The following is a 10,866-nucleotide window of genomic DNA, read 5'->3' as shown; positions in this document are numbered from 1 at the left end:
TTAAATCCTTAAAAAGTGTTGTTTTAACATTGAAAATGGGGAAAATAACAGCATAGAATGACGTATAGATATGTAAAGATTAGTTTAGTGCAATAAAATAGATTTTTAAAAATTTGAAATTCCAGCATGTTTTGGCCATTTTCTCTGAACCACGATTTGCGATGAGTGACTGGTTTGGCTTGTCTTTGCCACATTTTTAATACACTAACTCTAATTTTCTCGCTGTTTTTTTGGTTTAGACCCGCCAAAGTGCATTACATCACACAGCAGCAGGAGGACACATTGAAGCTTGTCAAGTACTTCTAGATCATAAAGCCGACATTCAAATCACTGAGAGAGTAAGTCAGTTTAGTGATATTAATAATAATGATATAAGGCCAGAAAATTGTTGTGTAGTCCAAGAACAGTGAAAACTTGAAATCGCGATCATTTTTTTTAGGCGTACACTAAACAGTACTTGTCATTTCCAATATCCACCATACTGCAATTATATAGAAATGCTGGATTAAATTCTTGTGCAGGCCAAATTTGGCCTGAGATCCTTCAGTTGAGAACTCAGCTTCTAGGCAGTATATGAGTTTAGTGACTGCCAACATTTCAAATTTCTCTGCCTGTAGTGCCATATTTTGTTGAATCTTTTCTTGACTTTTCTTCCAGGCTGGCTCGACGCCTTTACACCTAGCTGCTTGGCATGGCCACATTGATGTATGTAAACTTCTTTTGGAAAGAGGTGCAAACCCAAACGCTAAGAACTATGTAAGTAATAACTCAAGCTTTGTTTATACATTAATTTTAGTTTTATTACGAGGCTTCAAGAGTCCTATTTAATTCTGATAAGAAAAAATATGAAAAAGTTTTTAATTTCTGTTGAGACAAGTTTGGCATAAATGAAGAATAAAGTTATTATTATTATTATTATTATATTCAAACGGCAGGGCTTATTGAACCTACAGTAGGACCCTTGGGTTGAAAGACAAGCATCTTAACCATAAAGGCATTGGTCAACTCAAAGTTAAGTCCTATGCATATCATATTTTCCCTGGTGCTTCAATCAAAACTAATCAAAACATCTCCTCTTTACTGTATGACTTAGACAGGACTATCACCAATGCATGCAGGGGCTAGGAGAGGTCATGCTCAGGTCATTAGCACTCTTCTTGATTACGGAGCGAACGTCAACATAAAGAGTAGCGTAAGTATTCAACAAAAAATGTTGTACTGTAACTCTTTTTAAGTGTGAACGAATCAATCTAATCATGTGATTTCCTGCTATTCATTGCATATTATGCAATACTCTGAGGAATTACATATTCTAATAGGAAAATTCAAAAGTGTATACCACTTTGCCTCATAGAGTAGGTATTCATTCTATAGAATTATACACAAATTAATTGCAAAATCCATATGGAATCCTAAGAGTGACACATGTGTTCTTTCTTTCACCCCTCCCCCCCATTTCTTAACATTCCCTTGTGGCCTGTGTTTGAAATATACATTTTGCTCTGAATAAATATTAATAATTTAAAGTTATTTGTTTGTAATTTGTTTTTTATTGTACATCCTCTATCTGTATCTTATTTATCGTGATGTGTTTATATTGTATTTTATATTGGTGTAAATACATTTGTTTTGTATCGTACATTTCTGTTATTGAACTATTTTTTTCTAGTTTGCTTGGACACCACTACACCGGTCGGCTGTTATGGGTCATGTTGATGTCTGCCAAATTCTGCTGGAGAGAGGAGCCGATGTCAAAGCCAAAGATGAGGTGAGAAAATGACAAAAGAAGCTTGGTGGCCTTTTGACACCTGGATCCTGGATTAAAATCATTCTCATGACTAAAACATCTTTCTAATGAGACTTGCAATTAGTTTATTAGGAATCAGATGGTTATTCAACCCTGCAATAGAGGTGATTCATAATATGAATCACCTCATATATATGCTGCTACATGTAAATGAAATATAAAGGAAAAAAACCACTTGAAATGTTGGTAATAACATAATATGTGATTCAGCAATTACAACGCCTACAATTTTGAATTTTTTTCTCATTTATTTTCCATTTCCTTTCATTAAGTTAATTTCATTGTAGGAAGATTTTCTTGTGTTTTGTCAAAAGCTTTTAATATGATTGGTCTAGTATAGCAACTACACTTGTTCAATGTTTTCTCAAGTCATCAGTGCATTTAACTTTTAAAATATTGTTACTTATTGAGAGTGGTTGAGGGACCAGTTGTGATTCCAACTTTTATTTGTAATAAAGTTGGGGGTTTTCATTCTCACTTTAACTATTTGTTTTTGGCAAGGCCACTATATCTACAGTATGTTGTGGTAGGATCTAATGGTAAAAGTGTATTTTGTCTGTGTTGAGTGCTCATGCTTGACTACTCATCTTGTATTATTATGGTTTCCTATGACCAGGGCTACAAAATGAAGACCATTAATAGTTTATACTGAAATTGCTAAATGATTCTAAACACTATTACTATAATTATTAATTCTAGAAAGTAATTTTAGTTGTATAAAGTGTTTGAATTTGTCCAAATATTGAGTTAGAACACTATTACTATAATTATTAATTCTAGAAAGTAATTTGAGTTGTATAAAGTGTTTGAATTTGTCCAAATATTGAATTCTTCTTTTTTTAGGGAGGCAGAACATGTCTTCACGAAGCAGCTAGCCATGGTCATCCAGAGGTCTGTGAAAAATTGCTATCCAGCCATGCCAACCTTAACAGCTTAACCAAGGTACATCGCATGCTTGATGGCAGCACAATCGCCTATTAGATTGGCACACATTGCAAACGTGGTCATTCGTATTCTCATTCAGTTATTCAGACTTCTTTAATTCTTGGTAGAGTAGCCAACAGTGATTGGTTCAAATACTGATGTGATCCTGATTTATCCCAATAAGATATTTTTGTATTTCATTTACGTGTTACTTTTTCCCAGAGTTAAATATACTATTATAATTGGTTGTGACGGCTTAATAAACACCGTATGGAAAAAATTTCAGACTTCTTCTTTCTTCTATTATTCATTTTATTCTTGTCTTTTTTTTCTTAACCTACAAAGTGTAGTGTAGACCAAAATATACACAAAGAGTTTATTAGTCACTGTAAGATGCTTTTGCTACATAAATTTCTAAGTGCTTACTTAGAATCATCTTGCAGGATGCCTTGGTGGGAGCTCACATCCTGTATTGTAATTGAAGTTCTTTCGTTCTTTAGGATGGTACACATTCACTCCATCTGGCTGCATCCAAAAACCATAGCAGAGTTTGTCAGGTGCTACTCAACTACAATGCTGACATTAATGTAAAGACCAAGGTGAGAGGTCAAGACCATCATGGCACCAACCTGTCTATTCTTCTTCCTTATACTGACACCTATAGGAAGCTATGTAATCCTTGTGTATGGTTGTGGGTGTATAGAACTTCAAACATGTATAGAGAGTGTGTATGTTTTCAAAATTGCTATTCTGTCAAAAAAACTAATTTATGAGTGATAATTAACCATGAACCCTAGAATTAAACCTAGGCTAGAATAATAGGAAAAAAAAGCAATAACCTTGATTTTCAATTGTAACAGTTTTACAGCATATTTAAAAAATATTCAATGTATTAGAAGATTCATTGGTAATGATATTTGTTATATATTGTAGAAATCACTAATATGTTCGCTCTTAAGTGCAATCTTAGTGTTATATAAAAAAAAGTTACTCTGTTTTTTGTGTACCATAGTGCCTGTCTATTTATATTAAATTACTATTTTTTGTATCAGGGGTTTTTTTATGTAATGAGCTGTGCTTCAGAAATTCCCCCTTTCCTTCTTTTCTTTAAATTTAAATTAAAATATATGTTATATTATGTTAATATTGATTTTTTATGTTTATCAACATGTAATGAAATATTATGATAGTACTGTATGTTTGAAGAAAGAAAAAATGGGAATAAATACTAAATGAATGAACGAATGTTTCTGGAAAAACATGTTTTTTGTTGTGATATTTTCAGGATGGTAAGACAGCGCTTGATCTCGCTTCAGACCCGGCAACGACTGAAATCTTGCAACAAGCCGTCAAGCTCCACGACTACAGGGAACTCATGAGCAGAGGCTCAAAAGCGTGGAAGAAAATGAAATTATTTTTTGTTGGCGACCCAGCTGCAGGGAAGACCACTCTCAAGAATACATTACAAAGGGTAGGATCACTTCCTTAACTTTAAAGTGTTAGAGTCAATGTGTGATTAGGCCAGAAAGGTGCTGTATGATGGTGTAATAGGATGATTCATGAGCTTTAACTTATTGACCAGTCAAAAAATAAATGTTGGTGTTCTAACCACCAGTTATCCTCTTGTACTTCTGAGCATGAAAGTATAAAATGTTCTGAGTAGATTAAATGCACTGGCCAAGCACACAGGCAACATACACAGCGAGGTATTATTAAATCCCCTATCTCAAGGTTGAAAGCCAAAGTGCAACCTTCCCACTAGCCTGGGTTCCAGGCCCTAATTTTGGGTTACTCACTCTTTATTGCACACCATATCTAACTTTTTTGGTGTCCCATACTCGATTTTTTTTTTTTCGGATTGGGGCTTGGCCAAACGATACATGCGTACAATTTCCTACATCAAATTTGATGTGGGATATCGTATGTGTGACTGACTTTGTAAGTCATATGATTGGTGTGCTTAATGCATATTAATTAATCTTGGTAATTTTCAAATTGAAGATGCGCTGTGTATCGACCGCTAAGCTAGGCGGCTGCCTATACAAGTTCGTGGCTTTGAAAATGTGAGCATAGTGATTGGTTGAAGTCGTTTATGTAAGTCCGCTCATTTATCCAAATACGGAATGTAAGATTACGTCATTTTTTTTGCATCCGGGTACCTTCATGCAGTGTTTTACAAGTCCCTTATTCTGTCTCAAAATTAACTTGCTTGTTGGTGGCGCTGTCCAGAATGAAAAAAATAATTAAAATAAGGAACTTGTGGCATGTCTACCTTCCCACATGAATGATGCATAATTTAACTCATAAAGAAATTATATATATATATATATATATGGCTGTTTACTTACGTTTACTTTTTAGCTGTTGCTTATCATTTTCGTATCTCTACTGAGATCCAGCCATTGTTTCCCACAGCATTGTTGTTTTCCAGTATTTTGCCTTTTAATCTATATATTTATATATATATATATCAACGAATGTAGTCCTAAAAATAAACAAATAAAGAAATGGTGTAAAAAAATGCCTCTGACAGGATTCAAACCTGCAACCTCTCACTGTCAAGGCGAGCATCATAACCTGGTTAAACAGATTCGAATCTGTCTCTTATACACATCTAGATGTGTATAAGAGACAGCCTAACATGGTCTGCATACAAGAATAATGTGCGAGAAATAGATCCACGAGTTGAAGATAGCTTCCTGCAGAAGGCTACTGAATTCCTGGTAGATTGTGGAGAGGTAAGTAATTAACTAGTTTGATGAAACTACAGCAGGTAAATGTAGGAGAATTGCGTATGGGCATGATCCGTGACTACCAAACTGCCGTAAAGAGGTGCTTAAGGTAGCTTCATGTTCACATTTGACAACCATAGCATCTTCAAAATGCACATGTGTGAGATGTGTAAACAGGATATCCATTTTAAGTCCTTATCCAAAAAGGCTTGACTACCAACTGAATCCTGGGAAAGGAGTGGCTCGAACCAGTGCTGATGTTAAGGCTGTAGTTAGCATTGCATTCTTGAAGGTCAAGTCTCCTGGAAATGGCCAGGTTTTCCACACTTCCTCTGAATCTGAAAACTAATCCATTTGTCACGAATTCAGAAAGTTTGTATGTACTGTATAAAGAAGTGGTATCTTCTATCCTAAATAAACAGCGGATTGAACAGTTAATTTAAAGTGAATGATGATGGTAAATATTGAGGATTAAATATATATTTTCATTACACATTGTATTACAAATAATATAACTATTTTAAAAAACTCATATACAGGTATAATCAATTTATAATAAACTTTGTTTTTGTAGATATACCTTGCTAGACTAGCAAATGATGATATCATGGTTGTGCTGAAACCTGACTGGTTATGTTCAAACATTTTTGGTCCAGCTTTTGCAAATGATACCATGTTTGTGAAGGATAGGAGTTTTTCACGTCTTGGACACAAGTCTGTCTACACTGTAACAGAACTCAACAAGCATTTCCAGAAAGTCACAGATGTACAGTTATTACTGCAGCTGCTGCAGCATCTTGGGCTGGGTTATGCATTCAACTGTGAGAAATTTGTGATTCCAAGCCTGCTTCCCAATGATATGCCGCCATGGGATAAAAGTCCAGTTTTCACCGAGTACTATGGACAACGAGTGAAATGTTCTGGAGATGTTGACATCTTTGCTGCTGGTTTCTTTCCAGGTCTTCAGGTTTGTCTGATGCAAGAGTTTGCCATTGAAGCTAATTTGTCAAGAGTGTCAAGGTACGCAGTCAAATTTACGTCAGGTGCTGAAGGAATGGTGCTGTTAACCGTTGAACGACATGCAGTTGATATCATTGTTCGCGGCAAGGGACAACAACAAAGAGGGCAGTGTTTTCAACTCCTAACAAAAGTGCTAAAATTAACTTACATTGAACTTCAGAAGAGATCACCAGGAACATGTGTGGTTACAGAGTACCTGAGTCCTCATGACCTCAGGAACCACATGATGCCAAGTGATGTATACTCATACACAGAAGAAGCCTTGATGCTTGCCGAACAAACTGATGGTTTACTTGTTAATAAATATTCAGTTTGTCAGGAGAAAGTCTCAGAGACGCTCTGCTCTGGCCATGATCCAAAATTCTTAATTATACTAAAGTGGAACTGTGATGTAAAATGGATGCTTGAGACTGTCAAAGAGAAGCTTGTTGATTTATTAGAACCAGTATCCTGTATTGGGCTAGATCATCGTGCACTTGCACAAGCTTTCAAGATATGTGAGCAGCATGTTCTACGTTTACAAGCCACACACCATTGTATGCAGGCAAGGACTATGAGTGTTACAGCAACCTTACTGGAAAAGTGGTCTGAAGGCAAACACGTAAGCACGTTTGGAGAACTTCACAAAATCTTTAAGGATCTTGGAAGAATAACTGGTCTTTGTGATTGGGGGAGAGAAGATGCAGTGACAGTCCTTGAGGAAATGTTTTTAACACTTGATGTTTTTGATGCAGTGTAGACAGGGGCTACCCTCTACTGCACCGCACTATTAACTAATATCATCTAACACATTACTATGGTGAACATGGACATTTGTCGAGTTTGAGTTATGATACTAGCAGGTATGGGAGACCTCAAATACGTATAAAAATACACAGTGCAAAGTAGAAGATAGGATTGGTTTGGGACTGAGAAATTTTTACCCCATTCTCTTTACTAACAGAATTGTCAATGATGGACAAAAAATGAGTTTTATCCACAGAGTTTTTGCATTTTGATTACATCTTTCCAAATTCAACACACTTTTCAGTGTATTAATATAAATGCAATAGTTGCAATATTTGTTTATTTTAAACTTTTATATTATTATAAATAATTACTGTGTATTGTAATTGCTATATTTATTTGTATTATCACAGTATCTTTAATATCATAATACAGTAATTACTAAATTGCCAGATCGGTAAAAGAGAAAGAACATGACAAAGATTATGGTTTGTGACATATACAATATTTAGTGTTAATTAGTAACAAGATTTTGAAAAAAAATTCTTTACTGTGTAAAAGATTATTATATTGAAGCAGAAAAATCCTCTAATTGTCCACATGACGCAGACGTGGACAAAAACCTGCTGAATAGGCCAACACCTTGGATATTTAAACTGTAGTGCCAAGCCCATTTGTTTTTTTTTCTAACTTCAGTTTTTCTTATTAATTACCTTGAAATTATTAATGTCTTCACAATCATGACATACTGACATATATATTGTACATTTTGATATTTCTAATTGTAAAATTAAAGGTAACACAATAATGATGAAGATGGCGAATGTGATAATAGCTATGACGAAAAAAAATGACGACGATAGTACTATAAATGTGATGAATAGGGCTATAGCAATATGTAAATATAAATGAATGGTTTATAAGCTTTACAGGGTCCGATTTTATTTCATAAGAATATTGAATAGTGCATTAAATTTGTATAAATAATAATGGACTGTAAACTGAATTGTATTCAAAAGTGGATATAATGCAAAATATACAATATGATCCAAAGTAAATCGTTGATTTTTGGATTATCAAACATCAACCAAAACTCAGGATTTTAAAAATGGAGTAAAAATCAATATCTGAATTCTTTACTTTAATTAAAGTAAAATTCTGAATACATTTGTAATTGAGTCTGTACCCAATAATTTCTGAAATACATTATAGTATCATCATTATCATCATCATCTGTATAAGTCACTGATGGATGTCTCTCTTAATAAGTAGTTATTTGCTCTCAGTTTAAGGATTTCAATCAGAATTAAATTAACAGATGCATAAATAATACTATTCCAGTTGAAAGTGGGGATTGTGTGATATAAGAAAGTTGGCATGCATGATCGCACTGTTTCTTGAACTTGACCAAAAAATTTGCTGAATTAGCTTTTATAACAATTTTATAGGAATTTCCATATTTATTTGAATAAAAAGAAACAAAGTATAGAAAATATATTTAATTAGTGTTGTCTATTGGAAAAATAAATATTTAGGTGCAGGTATATGTATTATTTTCTGTTTAATCAGAAAAAATGTGTAATTATGTGTACTTGAAAAGTATTTTTGTCAATAAAATTTATTTTATAACAGCTCTTTTGAGCAGCTTCATTGTTCAAGCAAACACTGTAGTGTATCAGGCCTAATTTATTTTAGTTTTTTGAGCAAAATACTGCTCTTTAATGGGGCTGACACATCATTATTTAAAATAACCAAATGAATATGTATGAACTTGACATGAAGTGCTAAGGACCTAATTAGTATATTAGAAGATATACAAAAAACACATTGTTCTTGATATTGTATCTGGAAATGAGACAAATCACGCTTTGGATCTATACATTTGTTACAAGAAATAACTACAATATATAGAAATTGCAGTGAAAATGCTACAAGACAGTTGAACTCTTTTAACAATTCTAAACTTTCGGATTTAAAAATAAGTTTGATAAATATAATAGAAGGTAAATTACCGAAACTGAGACGTTTGTCGATAAAAGGGTATCAGCATTAAAGGAGGTCTGTCTAGTTCAATTTAATTTATACGTCGTAGAGTTCTCAAATATATGCTTATTAATAGTATAAATAATAACTAGGCCCAAGGGCCCGATGGTATTTCTGTCAAAAATTAAATATTGTTGAAGCTCTAATCTGCCACACATTATTGCTAACTCATTAAATATTTGCTGCATATTGGGCAACTTGACGCAAATGACTTGGAACAACACTACCCTGGAAAAGTACATAATTCACTCTGGAAAATATTCTACATCATGGTATGTCACAGCACTTTATTGACGTCTTTGACGATACCAAAACTCAAGCTGTTGTTTGAAGACATTCTCAAGTACTACTGACTTCTTCGATATCTTGTGAGGAGTTTGACGTGGATGCATCTCATCACCGTTTCTAGTTGTGATAGTGATTGACATGGGCGTCGATCCGTTGTGAAAAATCAACAGTGGCAGATCCAGGAATTTGAAAGAGAGGTGAACGAGGGAGGGACTTTCACAGACCGAGGAGTAGACCACCTCAGCCCCACCATGGTTGGGGCTGAGGTAAGAAAATTTATGATTATGGCACCTAGTTCGCCTGAAATGGCACTCTCAGACCATGGAACAGTTAAATTAGTAGGCCTAATTTAACTGTTCTCTGCTCAGACTTAATTTGAATATAATTTTCTTTTTTCTCTACTTTCAATTTATCCTGGTAATCGTAATCATGCCCGCTTACATATTTCGTGCAAACTAACATTCATAAAAATAATGATTTATTATCTACTGAGTTGTGACGTATTCGAACCATGAAAAACAAATGATAAACCTCGTTCCTTCATGGAAAAACAGTCACTTCAATTCTGTAGTCCAGTGGTTCTCAACTATATCGTAATAGGGGCCAAAATTGTCCATGGAATACATTCGAAGGTCCAGGAAAAGCGGTGTACTGTGGCGTGTACCGCAATCGGAGCGCCGCAGGTGCGAGCAGAGGGAGGATTTGGGAGGGGGCGGCCCCCCTTCACGAATTAGAAATTGTTTGAAAAACATCTCGGCCTAAGAAAGTTACCCTAGTGTTTGGTAATGCAAAAGTTAAAATGTTATAGGCCTATATCACACAATGGGTCATCAGTGATATTTCTTTGCTGTTTGCTACGATAGTTTTTCTGATTTGATTGATTAAATCGCTACAATTTGTGGGCAATACATAGACCTAGTCGGCAAAACAGAATGAAATCTAGAAATCTAGGTCCAAGCCTAACGGAAACTATAATTCTTGGCTTGTTCTCGAGAACCAGAGATGACTGCAAGTCGCCAGTTGAGAACCCCTCTTTGCATGTACAGTACTTTCAAAATCAGATGGTGTCCGGTGGTTCATCAGACTCACTTCGCAGAAAAAATAAATAAATTTCTGTATATTTACAAAACTTTTCATTTTGTGCACCTTAGTCCAGCATTGTCAAAATCACAGTTTAATGTTATATATAAGAACATGAATATTCATAAAAATCGTAAATTTTGTTGGTCAGTTTTCATGAATCAAATTGCAGTTTTTAGAATGCAAAATTATTAAGGTTAGAAATAGTCTCTTTGTACGGTACATTTACAATCAATCAAATTTTTC

At 34.5% G+C, this 10,866-nt stretch overlaps 2 protein-coding genes across 2 annotated transcripts in view; both read left to right on the top strand.

The window, feature by feature from the left end:
- Positions 1–4,235, top strand: part of LOC117105004 (serine/threonine-protein phosphatase 6 regulatory ankyrin repeat subunit C-like) — a 12,960-nt gene extending 8,725 nt beyond the window's left edge. Inside the window, exons 3-9 of the mRNA XM_033245983.1 lie at positions 240–338; positions 658–756; positions 1,094–1,192; positions 1,670–1,768; positions 2,651–2,749; positions 3,232–3,330; positions 4,017–4,235. Of these exons, the coding sequence (XP_033101874.1) occupies positions 240–338; positions 658–756; positions 1,094–1,192; positions 1,670–1,768; positions 2,651–2,749; positions 3,232–3,330; positions 4,017–4,220 (798 nt within the window). The 3' untranslated portion in view covers positions 4,221–4,235. The remainder of the gene's footprint in view (positions 1–239; positions 339–657; positions 757–1,093; positions 1,193–1,669; positions 1,769–2,650; positions 2,750–3,231; positions 3,331–4,016) is intronic.
- Positions 4,236–5,349: 1,114 nt separating this feature from the next.
- Positions 5,350–9,140, top strand: LOC117104986 (death-associated protein kinase 1-like). Its single transcript, XM_033245964.1, has 2 exons — positions 5,350–5,469; positions 6,038–9,140. The coding sequence occupies exons 1-2, from the start codon at positions 5,350–5,352 to the stop codon at positions 7,220–7,222; spliced, it is 1,305 nt and encodes a 434-aa protein (XP_033101855.1). The 3' UTR covers positions 7,223–9,140.
- Positions 9,141–10,866: the final 1,726 nt, after the last annotated feature.

Source organism: Anneissia japonica, unplaced genomic scaffold, assembly GCF_011630105.1.
Source record: "Anneissia japonica isolate Jap-2015-1 unplaced genomic scaffold, ASM1163010v1 scaffold287834_len5846547_cov211, whole genome shotgun sequence".
In the NCBI taxonomy this organism is placed as follows: Eukaryota; Metazoa; Echinodermata; class Crinoidea; order Comatulida; family Comatulidae; genus Anneissia; species Anneissia japonica.
This window is presented reverse-complemented; position numbering and strand designations above follow the sequence as displayed.